This window comes from Adiantum capillus-veneris, chromosome 26, assembly GCF_014529385.1.
Source record: "Adiantum capillus-veneris isolate H3 chromosome 26, ASM1452938v2, whole genome shotgun sequence".
Taxonomy (NCBI): Eukaryota; Viridiplantae; Streptophyta; class Polypodiopsida; order Polypodiales; family Pteridaceae; genus Adiantum; species Adiantum capillus-veneris.
Genome location: NC_140956.1, coordinates 94289347 through 94313379, shown reverse-complemented (window position 1 = coordinate 94313379; position 24033 = coordinate 94289347). Strand labels below are relative to the sequence as shown.

The window sequence follows — 24033 nt, the reverse complement described above, 5'->3', positions numbered from 1 at the left end:
CTACATGTTTCTAAAGTTGGTTGGGTAGGGGTTGGAGCTGGTGCCTCATGCCAATTTGCAGGTTTACCCAGCGAGTCTTCCATCAATGATTGAGCTGTTTCGATCATCTTTTTGCACATTTCCAACCTCTGTTTTTCTATTTCTGCATATGGATAAGTCATCCACCTTTGCTCCTGGGTTTGGTTCTTTTTGAGTCTAGCTTCGTAAGCCTTTAGAAGCGCATCCAACTGCTCATTTACCTTGTCAGCCAGTACAGATCCTCCTGATCCCGCATTTTTGGGCTCTGCTATTTCCTTGGGTGCTATGGTTGCCGTGGTGTGTGAGCTTAAGCTAGTTGGATCCTCTAATCGCTCCAACCTCTCCTTTGTTTGCTTCAACTCCTCCGCTAAAGCGGTTTGCTCTCGTTCCTTCCTAGCTTTCATACGAGCCTTTCTAGCTTTCCAAGTGCTTCGTTGATTTTTTGTTTCTGAACTAGGGGCATCGGTTTTTGGCTCTTCAATTATGGGCTCGTCTATCCTTTTATGAGCTTGTGTCCTTGTAACTACCTGAACGGGTATTACCGTTTCATTTTCTGACCCTCCACTGGATGGCACTGCTTCCAGCATGTTTAGAGTAGTTTTTGCTCCTTTACTAGGGTTTTTAGGGCATTCAAGAATCAAATGAGTAATTCCACATTCTGGGAAATACGCATTGACTCTGATGATCTCATCGCGTGAGGACAGTCCCTTAGCCAGTGATCTCCGCCACACTTGTAGGTAGCAGGGTCCATTGGGCTATTGAGGTGCTCCTTGTGCCCCTCTTTGTTGGTAAGCATGTCTCTGTCCGCCCATGCCCCCATTGGCTATGAACATAAGTGTTCGTTCATCCAAAGTGTATCTTCCCTCTCCTACAGCCTGGGCAGCTGTTGGTGGTCCCGTACTTCCAATCATGCTCCAAGGTTCTGGCATTTTAGGTTCTTCAGGTGGATAATAGACAGGATTTTCTATATATCCACTCGGTTCCTCGTAATATGCATGCATAGGCACCAAAGCCTTATCCTCTGATTCGGTTACGGTTGGAGTGTATCTTATACCAACTGGTCGTGATCCTGGTAGGGTGGTTGTTGCCCCAACACTGGTTGTGGTCTTTCTACACCTACAGGTCCTAGTAGGTTTCCTGCTTGATATCTAGGCATCGGTGGATCTTAAGGAAAAGCTACCGGAGCTTGGGGGAGCGTAAGGTCTCTCTCTCACATATCCCTTGTTATAATAACATCCCTCGGTCCCATGGTTTGTCCATTTTTGTTCAATAGCACACCACTTGGGTTGTTTAGCCTGGGGTTTGGCGTACAAGTTAATCTTTTTTAGCACTTCATCTACAAGCTGCTCCTGGTTTACAGCTACTTCTCCTTTCGGTGCTGTCTTAGAAGACTTGCTTCCGCTTTGTTGTGAAGACGAATCGTCATCAAGGTCCTTGAACTCCCCCTCTTTGTAGACCGCACAATTGTCCACAAGGTAAAGAGCCTCCTTGGTCAACTCATTCAACGTCGTGCTCCTCTTCATATGTAAGTCTTTCTGGAGATCCGCATTCCTTAGTCCCTGGATGAATATTAGCATGAGCCTGGACTGAGTTGGCAGTTCTTCCACAAGACAGAACTTAACATATCTTTTTAGTCTTAGGACTGCCTTTCGTACAGATTCTCCATCTTTCTGTTTGAATTTATGGATTTGTGAGATGGTATTATGAGCTATCCCCCTTTGTGAGAATTCCTCGATAAATCGTCACACACTTCCTCCATAGACTCAAAGTCTCTACCCTCTACAGAGTCAAACCAAGTGGCAGCATCATCCGCTACGGTTAGTCCAAACCCTGCAAATTGGGTAGGGAAGTCTAACACCTCTTCGGCTCTAATTACCCGCACAAAGGTTGCTACATGATCTCTTGGGTCTCTGCTTCCTGTGTATTTCTTGTTTACCCATTTTTGCACTTGAGAAGGTCTAATTCTCCGATGGTCTACAAACCTCATCATTGGATCTCCACGTCCTAATCGATATACCTCCTCAGGTCTTCTGTAATAGGCTGGTTCCTCTCCCAGTGGTGCTCCTAAGCCATAATTTCTAACGGTTCTCGTTGGAGGTGGTTCATCTCTTCGAACTCGTTCTATGGGTGGTTCTCCAGGCTCTGTTGACCCTTGAGTCTTTGGCTTACTCTCTCCTTTATACTTTGAATAGAGGGGTGGTTCTTGCAAATCCCTTAGCCCGGCTTGATAACCTTCTCGGTTTCGGTCTTGTTCCAATGTTGCACTCTGTCGAAGCCATGCCTGCAATGATGGCTGGTTTGTTGGTTGGTTTTGGTTGTTGAATGCTTGCGGTCGGGTGGAATGTGAGGTAGCATCATACTCATCTGAAAAAGGATTCATCGACTTACTTGGGGTGTAGGTGGCTCTTGGCACTTCTTCAGGGGCATGTGCTGATGCTCCTGGACCTATTGCCCTTTCTACCTCCTCTGGGAGAATACGTTGGTATTCTCGCCCGTATCTATCAACAAAAACTATACCCTTCCCCATGGCAGTTTCATAAGAGAATAAGTAAAGAACCTTGTCTTTGCTTAATTCATTTATGTATCGTTCTTTGCTGCAAAAGTAAGCGACTATACCCTCACTCTCATGCTTGTAGATTCACACGTTCTCGTTATAAGTTGGAACCCTTGTTGTTTTCTTAGCATACATAAAAATAGCTCCGAGCCGATCAATGTTTGGTGGCGGTTCTTGAGCTTCTGAAACCATTTTCCCTTTCGCCACGTTATCTCCATATCTGTTGTAATCTTCAAGGTTACTGACTATTAGATAGTGGTTCCCCTTTTCGTCTTGGAATCTATCTCCATCATCATAGACTCGGATTATCTCCAATCTCTGAGCCGGCCTCTCTTCGATACAAATGCACTTGCATCCTCGATAGTCAGAATAGACTAGGGCTCCCCTTGAGTTTGTTCCTTCTAAGAAGATCACAGTGAGTTTGGAATCATTCAAAGGATTCACGGAGGTGCTTCCTCCTGGCATTGGTCCGTCGTATGTGAAACCTCCTGGCTGTTGACTACCCATCATGAAGAAAGATTTGTCTGACGAAGTGTCAGTATCACTACCTTCCTCAATAATCAGTGCTAGCGGATCTAACCTTGCTTGAGTCACACTCTCTTCGGTGGACACTAAGCTAGCTTGGTCTCCTGCTACTTTTTGGTCTCTTGGAATGTGTCTTCCTGATCTCAAATTCATCAAACTTACCTCTTAAACAGCCTTTTTTTAAAACCAAACCTCTTATCTGAGAAGTTCTGTTGTTCGTGTCTTTTCCTTGACCTACTCCCTTGTATAGTTGCAATCCCTAGTTCCTGCTTTCTCAGAAAATATTTAGCCTCTGAAACTTCATCAAAATATGAGCATTCACATTAGCCATCCACAGCTGTTAGAACTAGTCAATCAATCCTCAATCAATGACTGTATGCAAAGTTTATGCACTCGGTGGGTAAGTCCCAACTTTTCACACCTATTCTGGCAATTGGACTCGTTGTTTAAGTCCAAATCTTGTTTTGACAAAATATTTGGGATTTCAAGGTTGACAGAATATCTTTGGAACATTTAGTTTCTCTTTTGAGCCCAGATCTAGCCTCAAGTCTTTATACGCGTATAAAGACTACTGTGGTAGAATTACACCAAACTTGGTCCCTTAGTTGACTTTACAATACTGAACAACCCTATGACGTCAGTTCCCAAATCTGGTGTCTATCCTAGGAGATGAGTCTTTATACGCGTATAAAGACTTCTAACATAGATTTGACCCAATTTTGTTTTGGATGTTCCCTACACCCTACGGAACTCCTAGATACTCTCAGTTTCTGTTTTCACCCCTTTTGGTGTCAGTTATGAACAATTCAAGTTGTTATCTAGTCCAGGTTTGCCTTTTTTGCACTTTCTAGCCCATATGAATTTCAAAAGCAATCAAATTTTGGCTAGGTACTTCTTTTCTGCCTTAGAACACTAGGGAATATTCATTTGCTCCATTTGCGTCGTTCATATATACGGGGTCGTCACCAGTCCCTATGTTGGTCTTTGAACTGGGCTCTGACTTCGCTGCTTTTTGCGATCTCTTCTTTCGTGTTTTCTTCTTTTTCTGAGATTGGGCAATTGATGCCGTGTCTCTTTCCTCAAGAATATAATTTTGTTTTTGGAGCATCAATCGTGGGAGTACGTTTACTGGTACCACATGTGTACTTTGTGATGGCTCCTCAATAACTTCAATCAAATTTAATGGCGTGATCTTCGGTGCATTTGGATTATTTGGACATTGAGCAATCAAATGATCTATGCCACATCGATTACACATGAGTATCGACATTGTAGACGTGCTCGCTTGATTGGTTTGCATTAGTGTGGCTTTCTTTTGTAGCCTAATAGGACACTCGGCTACACGATGTGGACCTCCACACTCATAGAATTGAAGAGGTGGTCTCTTAGCAGTGTAATTGATATTTTGGCCTCTTGCCGCAAGAGCAGCTACTTGATATACAGGTTTGACTTGTCCCCAATAGTCCTCCATGTATTATTGTGGACTTTCTTCAAGCACATCCATCCCATAGGCAATATTAGGATCTATATCTTCTTCACAGCCTTCCAAACAAGCAATATATGACTGACAACCCACTTGATTCACACAAGTGATTCTCGGATGTGGTGGTTGCTGTCCTAGCACTGGAGGTGGTAAGGGTGTTGTTTGAACAACATTTTGGACGCTAGGGACCATGTGTTGTGATGTTTGTTCAAGAGGTGGGGTCGGCATCAATGCAGGCACTCTAGGTGTGTCTGTCCATGCTAAGATTGGTCTATTGGCCATCGCGCGCTTAAATACTACTAGTACAACGACGCCGCCTTCGGCGGCGGCATGGCCCCTCTTACCCTCAAACCCCTTACTCTTACTTAGCATGTGTGTGTGTGTGTGTGTGTGCGTGTTCCACTTAGTAGCACTTCTAGTTTCATTTTTATCTTTTTGTACCCAAATGTGGTATCAAGTTCATTAGATCCTAATGGTTCGATGTCACATATCATTTTGGCCTCTTGAATATGTTAATATATTTATTCATTTTTCTCATGTGGCAATCAACTTCAAAAATGTGAGACATTAATATCTCTCTCTCTCTCTCTCTCTCTCTCTCTCTCTCTCTCTCTCTGTGTGTGTGTGTGTGTGTGTGTGTGTGTGCGCGCGCGCGTGCACGCACGTGTGTATGTGTGTGTGTTCTAGCCAGTAGCACTTCTGCTTTTATTTTGTATTTTTTTGTAGCTAAACATGATATCAATTTCACCAGTTTGTAACGGTTTGGTCTCATAGGTCATTTGGTCTCTTGAGGATGCTAATATATCATTTCATTTCTCTCCTGTGGCAATCCCTCCCCCAAAATTTGAAGCACTAATATCTATCTCTCTCTCTCTCTCTCTCTCTCTCTCTCTCTCTCTCTCTCTCAATGTTCGCAAAAAGGTGTGCCTTGAGTCAATTGAAAAATAAAAAAATCCGGTTGAAGGGAGGGAACAAAAGAGAAACTTTGTTTGGAAATTTACCAACATAGAATAAAAATGCATAAAACGCCTCTTTCAACTTAGCCTATAGGGATATTTGCATGAAGACGTTAATGTATCATTTCATTTCTTTCCTTTGGCAATCGACTTCTAAATGCCAAATATTTTGAAACATCTACTCTTGCAAAAAATGCCGATTGTTTTACTTTGAAGCAAATCACGTATAAAGACAGGCCGAAATTTACAGGTCGTCGAATCTGGAAATGTTTAGTCCTAAAGTGTAGTTCTACTCGCCATGAACGCAATGACATAAAGCAATCACAAAACGGACACACGGATAGAGAGAAAACTCACTCGGAAGCTCATAGAAGAGCTCTTCGTGAAGAGACTGAAACCGCTCAAGCTTGGCGTCGAAGCGTAGCTCTCGCCATTGCTAACACGATGGCGTAGTCACTTCCACAATGTAGTAGTCATAGCATGCAAGGGGAAGGGAAGAAGACCTCTCTCACTCTCACACACAGTACGCAGTCACCGTACGTCAGATAAACCCCCAAAAATGATTAAAAAAAGACCCCTTAGGTTTACAAAAGATTGGCTTTTATACCTCAGCTTTGTAGGTGTCATCTCATCAAAAATGACTTCTACTTCCTATCAGGGGTGTTGTTGAGTAGCAAATACAATGACATATGTTCCGAAAATTATCTGGAGCCTGAAGAATTAATTACATTTAAGCTCATCGTGTGAATAGTACAAGAAAAATGGGAGTTCGGATGCGGTTGATTTGCAGGTCAACAGTCACATCTCTAAGCACTGAACAATTTCCAAACTATCATCTCTCTGTCATACATCGTCTCTCCACTCACATATTCGCTATGATGTTTTTCTCTCTCTAGACCTTTGCAATGTTTGCATTGTGCACACTGCCGAGACTTTTGTACTCTCTCCGAATCTGGTACTCAATGCACACACATATACACACAAACAGGGACTCACACTGCTACACCTCTCCCTTGCGTGACCTGTCTCTTCTTTTGAATGCTCTCACCGTGGAGTAGATGGGAAACACATACAACATTACTACATCTGATTAAAGGGTTGTGCGCACTCGCACTCTGGATAGTAAGCAGTCATGTCCTCGACTTCACTACAGCATGTCGACGTCGAGACCATCGAGTACCCATCCTTACCATTTACGTTGTGTAGGAGTTAGAACTCAGGACTCGGGCGGATTTGCCGTTGCTCATTGAATTCTCCTGGGCCCTGCATGCATGCATCGTGCGTGGATTCGAATTCCAAGGCTCCAGTCCAGGCCCTAGTCTCTCTCTCTCTCTCTCTCTCTCTCTCTCTCTCTCTCTCTTCCTCGCGAGGAAATCCAGGGACCGGACCAGGTTGTCTCGCTGTCCACTTTTGCGACCGCATGTCTACTGTGTCACGTCACGCAAGGCACACATGCCTGGAAGTTGCCGGATGAAGCTCCTTTCGCCACGTGTCCGGGGGAGGGAGCCAGAATCCCTTCCCCTATTATACTTAGTATAGATTATAGAATAGATAGACTCATCCAAGAAAGGGTACACATACTGCCCACCCGCCTCATTAAGATTTCTCGCAAACTAATCTCCACCATCAGCTCCAATGGGTTGTTTTGAAACTATTGAGCTTGGGAAGGGGGGGATAGAGAGAGAGTTACTAATGAAGTCCCTGAATGACATGTAAGGCCACGATCTCTCTCTCTCTCTCTCTCTCTCTCTCTCTCTCTCTCTCTCCCCCCCCCCCCCCCCCCCCCCCCCGCCCCCCCCAATATACTTGTTGCATGTACTTGGGAAGCTATTGTGGCAACTCGTGCATCCCAAGAGTTCGTGGCCATGGAGCAGTGTTCAAGAAGAGTGTGTCTCAACTTAGCCTTGAGCCGGTTTGAAGGGAGAGGGAGAAGGAGAAAATCTGCTTGAAAAGTTTAAGGAAATAGATATAAATTGCAAAAATTCCAATTAGTCTACAAAATTTCCTCCTTGAATATATCCTAAAGGAAATTTGTCTATTTTTGGAATTGTTTTTTTTTAAACCACCGCCATGTAGTGCGTGCGGCCAAAGAAAGGAGAAGTTGCTCATTGAGTTCGCATGGGCCCTACATGCGTGCATTGTGCGTGGATTTGAAGTCCAGGGCTCGTGTCCAGGCCCTACTCTCTCTCTCTCTCTCTCTCTCTCTCTCTCTCTCTCTCTCTCTCTCTCAGGGACCATTGGGCCAGGCTGTCTCGCTGTCCACTGGTACGATCGCATGTCTATTGTGTTGCATCGCGCAAGACACACAGGCCTGAAAGCTGCCGGTTGAAGCTCGAGGAAATTCAGGGACCATCGGGCCAGGCTGTCTCGCTGTCCATTGGTACGACCGCATGTCTATTGTGTCGCATCGCGCAAGACACACAGGCCTAAAAGCTGCCAGTTGAAGCTCCTTTCGCCACGTGTCCGGGGGAGGGAGCCGGAATCCCTTCCCCCTTTATACTTAGTATAGATGCAATCCTTAGCTTGATGGCCATACCTTCCACATGCATTGCAATTCCCATTGAATTTTACTCTAAAAGTAGGGCATTCACTGGTACTATGCGGTCCATAGCATACTGAGCACCATTGTTGCTCCCTTCTTGGATACATATGATTGTTTTGCGGAGCACGATTGTCTCTAAGACTCTCTTGAATAGCCTTGGTGAGATTTGCTAAATTCATCTCAGATATCTTTGGCTCCTTAGCAATAGGCTTTAGAGTCATTGGCTGATGCCCTGATGCTTGCGAGCTAATAGATTTAGGCTCAACAGACACTCTTTCTTCTTGAATCATTAAATTATCCTCCAATTGGATCGCATTGGTGGTGACTGCTTCCCAAGTGGTGATACCTCTAATGACTAGGCCATTGTAGATATCCTCATGTCGTAATCCCCTAATGAATCTATCAAGCAATTGGTTATTGTTGAAGCGCTCATTTGGATTACATCGAGAATTCAAATGCTTCAAGCGACTAATAAAGTCTCTCACCGACTCTCCTTCCTCTCGTTGGGCTTTCTGGAGCTGAGAGGCTACACTCCAAAGTACTCCCTCTCGTATGTATTCTTTTAAAAATAGTCTCCTAAGAGTAGGGTAAATTGTTTTTTCTTCCACCCTTAGGGTTCTATACCAATCCCCAGCCTTTCCGCTTAAGGTTAGGCTTAAAGCATTGCTCTTGTGTAGGTCATTGTGTTCTCCTAGAGAATCGCATATTTGTTCAAACACTTCGATATGCTTTCTCACATCCCCATCTCCACTAAATTTTTGTGTGAGCTTGGCTATTTGTACTGCCTTACTTCTAGGCTCTCTATCACGTGCATTACGCATATTCACAGCGATAGATCGACCGATAGCTTGAGCAAATGTTGCCAAGTCACCAAAGTGAGCAGGCACCGTGGGTGGAGGTGCTCCAGAGACTACATGTGGAGTGGGTATTGGCATCAGGCTTGGCCCAAAGGAAGCCCTTGGGTTCCACGTTGGGTACGATGTTGTGCCATGTGGTGGCCCAAAGTTCATATGTGTGGCCCTAGGCATAGCAGATGTCGGATGTGACATGCTAATGCTAGCCGGTATAGTCACATGGAAATAAGAACTTGGGTATTGTGGTTGTGGAGCATAGGTTGTTGAAACAATGGGAGGAGTAGAGACTACATGAGTACGAGGACCCATGGGTGTATACGATTGGTACACACTAGTAGGTACTGTTGCAGGCATTGAGCTACCATGTAGCGGTGCTTTACTAACAAATGAGGTCCATGGCGTGTTTCTCGGCATGCCCATCATTGGGGTAGGCATGGTAGCCGTGGTGTCATCAAGGGAAGGATGAGCTAGACTTGAAAAGGTGAAACTATCACTTGTAGGCTCAGATTGCACTGAGACCCCTGACGAAACAACATATGGAGGATCCATCGGACTTACCGAGGGAGTCTCCATTTGCGATAAGGTCAGTTGTTTAGCTTTTCCTGTATCCAAGAATCTCATGAGACCCGTTGAAGGCATGTTGATCCCCTTGTTCTGTCTCTCTAACTCAATGACCCTATGGATGACCTCACAAACTCTTTGTTGTTGATCCTCCACACTAGTAACGCCCATTGTGGATTGTAGGACATCTAACCAATCCACGTGATAGGTGTGACATGTGTATAGGTCGGTCAAATTTTGCGTTTGTAGTTCGTACTCCTAGTTCTCATTTAAGAACACTCCATCTAGGATTGAGGTGCTAGGGGTGTCCTTTGAGCTAGATGCAATGTTGCTTTCTAGGGGTTGGCCCTTAGCGGTTGCTAAGTCAGGAGCACTCGATTTCTCTCTTAGCAAGGATATTGACATAGGGGCTTTCGCTTTTAACTCTCTTTGTTGCTCTGCCTTACGTAAGCTCTTGACTTCCTTTTCCCTCGCTACAAGGATATATCGCTCAACTTCTTGCACTTTGGCAAGGCTTCTACCATCGGGTAATATGACCTCGGAGGGAAATAACTCCGAAGAGTCAGGAGGTGCAGTGAATGAAGTATTCACGTGTACATTCTCTAACAGTATAGGGTCTACGTTGGTCACGAATGGAGAATTTACTTCCCCACCCCCCTCATTTACATCATTAGCTCCATGTTCAGAGCGAGTGGCTCTACTAAAGGTTTCCTTCAAGCGGCTAAGCACGCTCGGTCCGAACCGCGGGCCCATGGCATGCATGTCTTGGCTTGATCTATCGGGATTAGGCATTGGGAAACCCTCCATGACGTCGTAGTCAGAGAAAGAGTCACTAGCCGCTATGTTCGGGTCTTGGTTTGTACTACCTTGGGTCCCCACCGAGGGCCCGGAACCTAAAGCAAGTGGATATTGAGAACTCGCGTAAGTCGAAATTTTCTCTAGTTGCTCCATCTCTAGCACACGACCAGAGCGCAGATGCATGTGCATTTTTGGCACCCTAGAAGCGTCGGCGAATAACCTCGAAGGTTAACCACTTACCTTTTTTAAGCGTCCGTTTTCACTCGTGTTTTTAACGTTTTTAATGTTTTATAATGTTTGATTTTTTTTATTAAAGTGTGTGATAACTCGAAACGAGTGTATCACTTAGAGGATCGCTATGTGCTTTACAGCACAATTTTCGGGCATCTAAAGTTTCGTTGGTTCTCAAAAAATCAATTTTTAGCTACGTGTGAAGCTAAAATTCGTAATTTTAAAAGGCGACTGAGGCATAGGCCTAAGCGTGAGCTTGGGCTTGGGTCTGGGAGATATTCTCGATCCTGGTCCTACCTTTAAAATTTTTATTTATTTTTATTTTTTTTTAAAAAAAATAAATTTTTTTTAAAAAAATAAAAGGATAAGGTCGCGGCGACCTACGCGAGAGCACACACACACTCTATCTACCTACTTCTAACTAATACACCTATTGTTACACACTAACACACTCTATTAGCTCTCACAGATCTACTTCCTACTTACTGTATACAGAAAACTAACAACCTTAATACACAGAGAATAAACACAGTACCTTTGAAAACTCCATTAACAAAGAAAACTAACAACCTTAATACACAGAGAATAAACACAGTACCTTTGAAAACACCATTAACAAAACAAATACACAATATAACACAAAATCCTTCTTCTCAACACACACACCCTCCTTCCTTACCTTTCCTACAATAGAAATTGCATCACAAAAGAAGCACAGAGTGCCATTCAAGCTTAGTGTATAGCATTCCCCGGCAACGGCGCCAAAAATGTACGCGTATGTCGCACGTGTCAATGCAAAGAACTTGCCGATACACCGCGTGCTAGCCACAAATGGCTCCAAGCACACAACAAGCCTAAACTAGTAAGCTCAAAGATGACGATGGTGTGTCACTCACCGCTCTACGCTTGCTTCGTGGAGGATTCCTCGCGGCAAAGAAGAGGGAGACGTCACTACGACGCACTCAACCACTACGAGGCACTCAACCGCCTCGCCGTCGTAGTGCAGCGCAATGCTCGATCGCACTCTCTCTCTCTCTCTCTCTCTCTCTCTCTCTCTCTCTCTCTCTCTCTCTCGCGCGCATACACACACACACACAATGAGATGAAGAAAAAGAAGAAGGAGATGTAGCAAGAGCACTCTTCAATTGCACAAATGAGAGAATGAGTGAATTTTAGGTTTAGTTCACTTTTATATGAGCTCACCCCATTCACACTTGGGCGCCCATGCTTAGTCAACTAATCCCTTGAATGTTCTAGTTAGAGTGCGCCTCTCATCGGCGATCACTTTTACCCTTTTCCTATTGGACCGACAAGCCTCGTACCTGACTCTACAAGTAAATAATACAACGTCCGTCGTATGTGATAGGGTGTCCGTGAGCCGTGAGGGTTAACACTGTCATTGCTCGATCTCATTCTTAATCTTGCTCTTTTTTCCAGATCATTTGAAAAAACATAAGTGTTATTCAAAATTCAAAATCATCTTCCAAAAAGTCTTGTTTCATAAATCCATAAAGCCAAATAATGCTAATTCAAAAAGCTATTCTGGAACGAGTATTGGCTTGTTCTTTTGTTTTGTCGATGTGCCAATCATTCTGATTCTTGTGTCCTTTTGGGACACTTTGTAGCAATATGTCCTTGTTCTCCACATTCAAAACACCTTCTTGCTTTGAAATATTCATCTCTTTGATCTTCTGTCAGTGAAGGTCGTCTACCTCTTCGTCGATTGTTTCTGTTATGACTTGTTGAAGGTTCATCTGATGGGTAAGTCAATTTACCCGAATGTATAGCAAATCCGTGCTTCGCATGTCCCATCAACTGTTGTATAGACTCGGACTTTTGTTCGAAACAATAGTCTCAAATTTCTTTGGGAAGCCCACAACTAAATCGTTCAATCTGTTTCCTAAAACTGATCTTCTTAAAAAATGAAACGGGTAAAATAATTTTCCAAAATTTTTCACAGTAATAATCCAATGATTCTGTCTTGACCATCCGAACATGGTTCCAATTAGTAATCACGTCTCGTTCGTATTCCTGTGTGAGCCATGAAGAAATAAAGAGTTTCTTAAATTTCAACCACTTTGTTGGTGCTTGTTTCCTTAACAACAGAGTGGACCACCAGGCCCATGCACTGCCTTTCAGAAAGGATGTCACCCGTCTGATCTTGGAGTGCTCTGTATAGCGGCCTTCAGAGAATGCTATGACAAACTGTTGGATAAAGGGTAAAATCTTGGGAGCATCTTGAAACCCTGAAAAGTGCTCAAATTTTACTGCATGTCCTCCCTCCTTGAATTCTTTGGGCTTTTTGCCCTTGTTGTCCAGAAAATCATATTGATTGGCTCTGTAAAAATGCTTTCTTTTGACATAAAACATGTGATCGTCAGAGTCCGAACTGTCGAAGGATGAGTCCTCGGTAGAATTGTCAAAAACTGGGCAAGATTTAGTCTTCTTTGCCTTTTTCTTGCCCTTTCCGAAACTTTGCTTTTTGCTTCTCTTTTTCCCTTTTCTGTCTTCTTCGCTCGAATCAGAAGAGCTAGAAGAACTGTCAGAAGAAGAAGAAGAAGAAGAACTAGGTAAAGAAGAAGAAGAAGAAGAACTGGGTAGTCCTTCAAATCGTACATGCTTCTTCTGCTTTTTCGCCGATGTAAAAGTAGATTGACGTCAATTTCTTTCTTCTGCTTTTTGGCTTTATTGTTCGCGTCCAAAAGCTAACTAATCCGTGTATCAACCACCTCTTCCAAGTCTTGCTTTGTAAACATCCTCGAAGCAGGATGTTTCTTGAGTGCCGGTTTGATGGGTGGCTCTGTGGCTTTCTGCTGTGCATTTCGTCGAAGAATTGCAGAGTCAAAAATTTTGCAAATTTCGGATCCTTCGCAATGTTAACCATCATCTTTGTCGCGTCTTTAACCAATTGTTGTCGTTCCATCTCTTCAATCTCTGTCTGAGTAGGCCGAGGTGGGCCGTGCTCTTCCTCTGATTGCTCATGAGAATCTTCTCCGCGATCTCCTCCCGTATTCCCAAATGCAGAAGAATTCGACTGATCTCTATTAGAATCCATAAGTGTCGCGAGAAAAGGATCGATTTCTCGGTAGAAGAGAAATGGGCCGCACACTGTAACAAACTTGGACACCCCAAGTCTAGATTCTGTCGCAACACGGGAGAGAATCACTTAAAATACTTCACAACTTCAAAATCACAGTTCAATTTGGTCGACACGGCCCAACGTAGTTCCCATGCCAAGAGAGATTGGCCCCAAAGACTAGCACCCCTTTCGGTATTTCTTTTATATTAATCTTGAGCAAAGTATAACTCCCGCAGAGTCCTCTGCTCTTGAACTCTATGTCCAAATGCTCTAAAGAGTGAAGCCCTTAGGGCTCTTTTATTCTTACACAGGATGCCAAAAGCAGTTAAAACTCAAAAGCATTCAAGCTTCAAAAGCTTTTAAAATAAAGCAATTATTCCAAAAGCAACTGATTCCAAAAATCTTAAGCATCAATGTGATTTACGAAAAATCCGTACAACAGTCAACATAAAATCTGGCCCTGCCACATCAGCATCGTACGAAAATTGCCATGTCAACATGTCAACGAAATTTCTGGGAGTGACCGTATCACCACATCAGCAATTGTCCGTACCATCACATCGACATTTGCATGTATGTGTGTTTGTTCAGGGTCCTGCCACATCACCAATTTGTGACAAGCCAGGACCTTTTGGCCTTGTTTACTTTTTCAAGTTTACGTGGATGGCAGAGATCTTGCCCTCCCTCGATGCCACTGTGTGGGCTTCATTTAAGATCTACTAGTGTGGTCGGCGGCCTTTGGCCGCCTCTCTCTCTCTCTCTCCCCCCCTCACTCATATAAACCGGAACTCATCGGATGCAACAAACTTTGACACGTGGCACTGGGAAAGCAGTCTCCTTAATATATATAGTATAGATATAGATGTCAGAAAAGTACTAAGGTGGAGATTTCCCTAAGGAACGTTTGGCGACGTAAGTATCAGGCGAACAGTGCTTTCTCCCGAGAAGCGAAGGACGATGGCATCAAAGACACGAAGAAGAGGAAGAGGAAGGACATCGCGTGCCAGTATTGAGGGGCACAAGGAAGCTGATGTTGGAAGGAGGAGGATAAGGAAGACAAGGAGAAGCAATCGGTGTCTACCATGATTACAAACGGCCCTGAGGTGTCTCCTTCCTCGTCACGACTGAGACAGCCCTCACTTCGCCTCACTCAAGAGCTTGGATTGTGGTCCATGAGGGAGTCGTTCAGCTCTCTCTCTCATGAACAGTCTTATCATTTTGGGTGATTCTCATGGTCCGATGAGGGAGTCGTTCAGCTCTCTCTCATGAACCGTCTTATCATTTTGGGTGATTCTCATGAAGGTTGCCATATCTGGTGCATATTTCACCAACTCTTCGACATCATTCGCTGTGCTGGGCAACATAGAGAGGCCTTTCTGCAAGGAGGCCCAAAATCGTGTTTCAAAGCCACTAGCGCTCGTTCATGTAGAAGCGTCAGTGGATCGTTCTTCATGTTGGGAATCTCAAGGTTGTTACTTTTTGCACTGACAGAGGAAGTGAGTTCACCTCCAAGGATTTTGCATAGTGGTGCAAGACAGGGCATTTAGCGCCATGTGACTAGCAAAAGATACTAGGTCCACTACGGTGACTCATGATGTTTGACGAGACCTTCATTGCCACTTCAGAGAGGGCATCTGCAAAGACCATACCCATGCCATCTTCTCCACCTACTATATCTACCCATATAGGGGTTCGTGAGAGCGGGCCAAAAAGGCAACCCCTTTGCATCTGCCAATTGCTTGCTCCTCTTCATGCTCACAATAGTTAAGGTAGGTTGATGAAAATAGACCTTGAGAAGTCTCTGAAGTTGAAAATGAATGGAATGCTAAAGGAGGGGGCGCAATAAATGACTTTTGGGAATACCTTGAGTGTCACTCAGAATTGAGCTCGGGTCTATACGTACTTATTATAGACTCAAACCACTACGCTGCAATCTCCTTGGCAAGCAATCTTGGTGTTGTGTATGGATCAGGACATCAATGCATAGATACTGGAACGGGAAATCGGAATAGTGAATGGGGAAAGGGGAACGACAACGGGCATGAAATGCCATTCCTGATTGCGGATACTCTTGTCTAAACCATGGACCGGGGATTCGGAACAGGAAGCTGGAATGGGAACGGGCAATGGAGACCTGAAAATGGTCATTCGCTTTAATGCAGCAGATGGGATACTCTCATAAGTGGGATCTGTAAAAACACATGTCATGAGAACCTATACTTTGGAGTCTCGATAAGTTTGCTGACGTCACGACGTGTTAGATTTGAAAACTGTTTTTCAGCTCGCCCCGAGTGCACTCATGTGATAATTCCTGTCTGTGACCCTGTTCACGCTCGTGGAGTCCCTCCCCTGAACGCTTGAAGATACCAAGCATGCTCACCTTTGTTCAGTTTCCCACTTCAGCAAAAAATGACTTCACACTTGGTAGCCACCAAGCTCACCTCTTTACAAGGACATCAGCCATAGACTCACTGCTTGTAATGTTCTTCAGTCTCATGGTTTGAATCCGCAAAGCATCTTCTTGCATTTCCGCGTCTAAGTATATATTATACATGTAAATATATGCTGATGTGTCTCTGCTGTCCAGCTCGATTGCTTGCTCAAAAGCTTCTTTTCCAAGCTCTACATTATTGGACTTCCTAACTCCACCGAGCATAGTATGCCAGACGACCAGATTCGGAAGAAACGGCATTGTCGTTATGACCGCAAATGACTCTTGCGATAGGCCTGAACGGCCCAAAAGATCGACTAAACAGCTTAGGTGTTGAAGGGTGAGTGATATCTCAGGGATTTTGCTGATAAAATTGAAGAATGTTTTACCCAAATCAACTAAACCTACATGACTACACACGTTGAGAACACTAATCAACGAAGCCACGGTCGGGATATGGCCTTCCTTGCCCATCTTGTCAAAAGAACGGAAAACAATGTTGCTATCTCCTAGCTGGGCATACCCAACAAGCAGTGCATTCCAAGAGGCAGCATCTCTGACCGCAAGGCCATCAAAAACCTCTTGAGCACTGGCAAGAAGACCGCAATTGGCATACATGTCAACCAAGGTGCTACCAAGAATGAGCTCTCTATCGAGAGATTTCCTGGCTACAAGAGCATGTGCAGCTTGACCCTTGCCTGAGGCTCCTAGAAGGCCACATGCTTTCAACATGCAAACCAATGTGGATGCTTCAGGTAGAACGCCTTCACGCTCCATCTGGTCAAAACAATTTATTGCTTCCTGATTAGCACCATGTTTGACATAACCACTAATAAGGGCAGTCCAAGAAATCACATTTCGGGCCACAAGCTTGTCAAAGACTTCCTGTGCTTTGTAAAGTAAGCCACAGTTGGCATACATATCTACTAATGCACTGCCGACCACAAGATCTGCTGCTAAATTTGACCTGAGGGCTTCAGTATGAATCGCTCTGCCTAGGTCAATCGCTCCTATGCTACTACATGCTTTCAAAGTACTGGCGAATGTGGCTATGTTGGGAGGGAGGCCCTTGCCTTTCATTCGAGCATAGCAATCTAGTGCTTCCTTGCAATGCCCATGTTTGACATATCCTGCTATCATGGCATTCCACGAGACAACCTCCTGGCAATGAAGATTGTCAAACATCTCCTGAGCCTTGGCAAATAAACCAAGTTTTGTATACATGTCAATCACGGCACTTCTAATGAAGGGGTCTCCTTCTAGCAATTTTGCAGAAACAGATGCATGTAGCTCTTGACCCTTGACAATGGCTCCAACACTCCCGCACGCTTTCAAGGTGCACACAAATGTGTGGGTATTGGGGGAGATACCTTCGAGTTGCATTTGCTGATGACCTTGCAATGCTTCTTTGCCATGATCATGTTCTGCATATCCACGGATCAGTGAAGTCCATGATACAACATCCCGAACCACCAATTTCTCAAATGCAGCTTCAGCTTTAGCTACAAACCCAAAGTTCATGTACATATCAACAAGGGCACTGGCAACAAACAGCTCACAATCCAGACCTGTTTTACTTATCTCATGATGAATGGCTTGGCCTTCCTCCATTGCACCGATGCTCCCACAAGCTTTTAAGCTGCAAACATAGGTAATAGAATTTGGTGAAAAGCCCGCAAGCTGCATTTCCTTAAAGCAGTTCAGAGCTGTGTCACCAAGCCCTTTCGTAGCATACCCTGCAATCAGGGTATTCCAGGAGACAACACTGCGAATGGTAAGCTTGTTGAACACTTCCTGCGCCTTAAAGGGCAAGTCACATTTGACATACATATCAACAAGAGTGGCCCCGACATGGACTTCAGCTTCAAGGCCATGTCTCGCAGCTTCTGCGTGTATTTCACCTCCTATATGGATGTCCTTGAGTTTTGCACATGCAGAGAGAGCAGGAACGAAAGTATGGCTGTTAGGATGGACAGATTTCTCCTGCATTTGGGCATAGAGGGAAAGAGCCTGCTCTGGCTGGCCATGCCTGACATAGCCTGCAATGAGAGAGTTCCACAGGCCTTCTTCATTTGGATCACATAGCATGTCGAACACATGCTGAGCATCACAAACGCATCCAGCTTCTGCCAACATAGGGACAAGTAGTCTACACAGAGATATGTGCAGTTCAAGTTCGCTTCTGCGGATGCATCTGAGCAGACGTTGGGCATACTCAGGGTTTCTTTCTTTTCTGCACCTTTGAAGGATGCGCAGTAAGAGATCGGCTGACTGAGGCTGCTGATAGAAAAGTCCTTGTTCCAGAGAAGACAGAGCCTCTGGCAAGCTCAGCATGGCAACCTTCTGCGGATTAATTGAGGTGCCATGATTGCATTTTGGGCGAGACAACAGCGGGCTGAACACGGAAGAGCAGATGCAGCCGATTGTGAGCCCAAAATGGAACTTCTGTTTCAAAAATTTGCTTGTTTGTCCGCACCAAAAAAAAAAAACACGGTAGATTCTCTCTCTCTCTGTCTCCCTCTCGGTGCGCACATGCACCACTTAGAAGAAGAAGAAGAAGAAGAAGACGTCCTAGGAAACTATCCCAAGAGCCAATCGACCAATAAAGATTCCAGGGGTCGCCTGCCTCTATGGTGTGTGTTTCTTCAATGGCTCAATTCTGAGCCATCGCAACTTTGAGTCCCCCATGGTGTTCATTGTCGTTTGAAGCCGTTCCCAACCACACACTTTGCCTTGATCTTATGTGTGCTATTCCCACTAGCTTCGATCACCACACTCGGATTGCATGTGTGCAAGTCACAGGTGTAGTGTTAAATATCGGCCAGCATGGGTACGTGTTGGTGGAGCTGACCGATATAGCCTGTTGCAGCCTTTTTTGGGGGAGCATTTATTTTCATTGAGTTATCAGTAGCGGGTTGTGCCTTGCTTGCATCGTGTGTGTGTGTGTGTGTGTGTGTGTGTGTGTGTGTGTGTGTGTGTGTGTAGCGTAGAGGTACAACCACTCTCTACAAGGGGTGACGTTTCGAGTTTGAAGCGCGTGCCGTTGTCGGATTGCGCGTCTCTCTAGGGTCGATCGAGAAATCGTCGGGCTTCTGTTGTAGGACGGAGAAGCAAACGAGGTTGGAACCAATGGAAACCAGTGCGGTTTAGGCGATTTAAATTTAATAAGACAATTTAGTGATTCTTAGAGAGATTTGTAAGAGAATATTGCGGATCAAAACAAAGTTAAAGGCTGAAATCCAACTTGAAATATATATTAACACTTAATTGAGCTGGCAATCACAAAATGTTTTCATTAAACAGTTATCAGGAACCCTTGATACAAATCGGTTGCATACGCCAACGTCGGTATGCCTGTTGAGTTGAGATTCTTTGTTCAGATAACCCAAAATCTGATGGAAATAATCCACAGTCTGCTAGTAAACTTCAATCTCCCAAGCCCTGCTTGTACACTTCTTCTTCTTCAACTTTTCCTTTCCGCCAAAAAAATTCCCTCTTCTTTTCTCTCTCTCCCAAAACTTTTTTTAAACTGTCCCCTAAAAACTGCCCTTTAGGGCGCATCCGACCTCCTATTTTTAGCCCCCCCATCTTTATTTAGCTTCTGCATGGCGTGTGTAATCCTCGCTTTTCACTATTTTTTGCCTCCTAGATGCTATTCTTAGCTTTCCTTAAGCTCCACGGCTCAATACTTGAATATTGGTATTGTTCTCACTTGTATTGGTTTTACTGGCTCTAGACACTGGTTCTCGAGACACTGACATTGGCACTGGACACTGGCTCTCAAGATACTGACACTGGAGACACTGGAACTTGACACTAGCTCTCAAGACACTAGTACTTGACACACTGACACTGGCGCTGGACACTGGCTCTCGAGACACTAACACTGACTCTCGACACACTAATGCTCGACACACTGACACTGGCGCTTGACACTGGCTCTCGAGACACTGACATTGGCTCTCGAGATGCTGACACTGGAGACACTGGAACTCGACATTGGTTCTCGAGACACTAGTACTCGACACTGGCTCGTGAGACACTGGTACTCGACACTGGCGCTCGAGATACTGGTACTAAACACTGGCTCTCGAGATACTGACACTGGCACTGGACATTGGCTCTCAAGACACAAGTACTCAACACAGGTGCTTGAGATACTGGCACTGGAGACATTGCTACTCGACACACTAACACTGGCGTTGGACACTGGCTCTTGAGACGCTGGTACTCAACACTGGCGCTCAAGATATTGGTGGCTAACCTGTAACATTTAATGGCCTAAAAACTTGTGTGTAGCGGAAATTAGCATGAACATAGTGGGCATTTCATTAGAATAGATTCCTAATGAGAATTACAAGAGTGCTTGGGTGGAGAGAGAAACAAAAAGCATAACACCTAGTTAGATAGCATGAACAATACTTTCAAAAGAGAGAGAAATTAAGCTATTGACAACAGTTGAGGACCGGATTTGCATGGAGCCGGTCCCCCCTCCAAAAGGCTTTGTATTATGGTTTCTCCCATCAAGAGAGACATTGTACAATACAATTCTTTGTGTTCCTTCAAGACTAGCTAGTGCAATGAAGATGAAAGCTTCATGCACTAAGCAAAACACTTACCAAACACAACATCAATTATCCCCGATCTCAGACCCAAGACCTCACACACCTTCGAAGATGGTGAGAGCTAGCAGGGTATGAGAGTAGATTGAGAGGAAGAAGGAGTATCTTACGAGAAAGATGTACATCTCCTCACATAATCACTCATATTAGCATAGCTTAGCTTAGTAATTAGCATGGTAGAGGAGATGAGCATGCATTGAAGCTTGGCTCTTGGTTGGATTTGCATCCACATGCCAAGAGTGTGTCGATGTACGCTTCTATCTCACAAGCTTGGAGTAGGTGATGAGCTCTCCATTAAAGCTTGGGAAGAGATAGTCTTCTCTTTCTTCACACATGAGATTGTGTGAGTGTGTGTGTGTGATAATGCCTTCCAAAAATGAGCCCCCTCTCTCTCTTGGGCGAGCCCTCTTGCTATTTTCTCTTGCAGGCTCCCCATTGGACAGTGCCAAGCTTAGCCAATAGGAAAATAGGGGTAAATTGAAGAGCCTTCTAACATGTGTCCCTCTTTCCCTTTTTGAGAGAGATTTATCAATTAAACTAAATTGATTTAAATGAATTAAATCCCCATTGGACCTTTCCCCATTAGTGGCCAATAGTAATTAAGTAGCCCATTGGGCTGCTCAATTCCTATTGGACCCCTTCACGGGCTGTCCAATAATCATCCAAGAGACTTAATTTTCATTGGTTCCTTTTATTAAGTGTTTTAAAATTAATTAGACTAAATTTACTCTAGCCTAATTCTCATTGGTCCACTTCAAGCGTCATCCAATAGGAATTGAACACACTTTGGGAGCAACTAGCTTAGGCATCTGACATGTGTCCTTTATGCCCTTTGTGTTCAAATGGGAGCTTGTGTGTGTGTGTGTGTAAGTTTTTTTAGTCTTTCTCTCTCATCCCCCTACCTTTAGGGCTCGCCCCCTCATGTGTAGGGATGTGTGTTGACTTTGGAGAGTACACAAACCACCCAATTTATCCTGAGCTTTAACCCTTTGGACACAACCTCTGAATTTTGGAACCTTAGCATTTTGGAAGTCTTAATGGGTTGAACCTTAGGGTATTTTTAGCCCATTGTTGCACATGGCTCTTTTGCAGATGGCCCCTCCTTTGGATCCCTATTGTGGCCGGTCTGCTAGCTTAACCAATATTCTAGCTTTTTCTCCCCCTGGCACTTCCCCACATTAAATGATCAGTTTAATATGAGAAAATCATTTAGGAGAATTAGATATTGATTATTATGACATTACCTCTCTCTTGAAATCATAGTCGTCCTCGACTATGGTGTAGAGAAGATAAAGCATATTCATGAGTCGTTTTCTTAGCGGGTAGAGGATCCCTATGTTACCCTATGACATCATTCCACAATGGATGACTAGTCCATTTGGCGCTTGAGAGCCTGAGGCTGCCGCAAGCATGTCTGCACATTAGTCCTATCAGTCTTCCATAGTAGAGTGACAAGCTCTACTTGGTGTTTGGGAGACGTCGTCTCCGCAAACTTGATCTAAGCATGCATACTACTTCATTTTTGTGCACAATAAAGAAAAGAGAGTCTTATAAGACAAAAACTTTGTTCATTTTTAACATTTTGTACATTTGCTTACTCTTGGGAAGCATTGTAAGCATTGACAAGGTTTAGGTTATCCTTTAATTGTATGCCTTGCATCCATCTAGCATCTTCAAAAGGATAATTCTTAAACTTAATAAGATATCGTCGGATAGTCTTACCGCCTCTTACTACCTTGTCTTCATGTCGGAGAATGGACTCGGGCTGCAGCACCTCCTCTTGGTCCTCGATCTCCGGTGGGTCTTCAATAGTTCGTTCTTGAGGTGGATCTCCTTTGTAAGGCTTTAATAGGCTCACATGGAAAGCATTGTGTATGAGCCAATGAGTGGGCAACTTGAGTTGATAGGCCATCTCATTGATTGGCCTACGAATTTGGAAGGGACCATAGTACCTTTTTGCTAGCTTACCATAGTACTTTTGGTGTCCCGTAGGATTCTTGCCCGTCGTGTGCCTTAATCGAGCCTTGGAAAACTTTAATAAGACCCAATCATTTTCTTTAAAGGCTTGGGCTCTTCTGTGCTTGTCAGCAGGCAGCCTTTTGCCTTTGCTGTGAGATAGAGATAGCATCCTGAATCTTTTGAAAATATTCTTGTAGGTCTCGGCTATACTCATCTGCAGCGAAGATCTTCCCATGTACCTTAAGTAGCAAGGGACTTTTTGATCTCCCCTCAATTACCTCGAAAGGTGCTTTTCCCGTGGAAGTATGTGCAATGTTATTGTAAGCATACTCCACTAAGGGTAAGTACTTCTCCCATTGGGATCTTTGATCTACTTCCGTTACATAGGCTTTTAGTAGATCGAGAATGGTTAGGTTAGCTATTTCACTTTGGCCATTCGTTTGTGGATGATAGGCCGAAGAGAAGTTTCGCCTTGTCCCTAAATTCTCAAAGAGACCCTTCCAGAAATTACTGGTCATTCTAGGATCTCTATCTGACACTATGGACATTGGCAAGCCATGGTACTTGAAAATTTGTGAAATGAAGAGGGTTTCCATTTGATGGGCTTTGATAGTCTTTTTGACAGGTATAAAATGAGCTTGTTTACTGAACCTGTCTACAATCGTCCATATTCCCGTATTCCCATGGATGGACTTAGGCAATCCAAAGATAAAATCCATGGATATGCTCTCCCATGGTGAATCGGGGATTGGCAAGGGTTGAAGCAATCCAAGTTGCTTCCCTCTATCAAATTTTGTCTTTTGGCATACCACACATTTAGAAACATACTCTTGTATGTTCACTTTCATGGTAGGCCAATAGAAATATGTTTCAATTCCCTTTAAGGTAGACTGAATCCCTCTATGCCCCGCATAAGGTGGAGCATGAGATTCATACATTACTTTCTCACGTAGTGAGTTAGTAACACATAGTCTATTGCCATAGAGAAGATAACCATCTTGTAAAGTAAATGGTTCTTCTTTCTTCCCTAATGCAAGGGCTGAAATCACATCTCTAAAATCGGGATCAATAGCATACTCATCTATCATTGAAGATAGATAATTGTGAGTTGCTATGGAAACCGCATTCACTCTCGGCCGTCTTGAGAGTGCATCAGCTACTTGATTATTCTTGCCAGCAATGTGAGCAATATGAAAATGAAATTGCGAAAGGAAATTTGCCCACCTCATTTGTTTGTCGGAGAGCTTGGTCTGCATCATGAAGTACTTAAGACTTTGGTGATCCATTCGCAGAATGAAAGGAGTCCCCAATAAATAGTGCTTCCATGAGTCTAAGGCATGTAGAACTGCAAGGAGTTCCTTTTCATATATGCCTAGAGCTTGCTCAATAGGGTCGAGCCTTCGACTCTCATAGCCTATGG

At 44.1% G+C, this 24033-nt stretch overlaps 1 protein-coding gene across 1 annotated transcript; it reads right to left on the bottom strand.

Moving 5' to 3' along the window:
• Nucleotides 1-15629: 15629 nt before the first annotated feature.
• LOC147423836 (pentatricopeptide repeat-containing protein At3g09040, mitochondrial-like) lies at nt 15630-18756 on the bottom strand. Its single transcript, XM_086502026.1, has one exon. The coding sequence runs from the start codon at nt 18364-18366 to the stop codon at nt 16039-16041; it is 2328 nt and encodes a 775-aa protein (XP_086358152.1). The 5' UTR covers nt 18367-18756; the 3' UTR covers nt 15630-16038.
• Between the last annotated feature and the right edge of the window lie 5277 nt (nt 18757-24033).

What these genes read in the sequence shown, in the direction of transcription:
- LOC147423836 (XM_086502026.1), bottom strand. Translation starts at nt 18,366, where the DNA reads ATGCTGAGCTTGCCAGAGGCTCTGTCTTCTCTGGAACAAGGACTTTTC.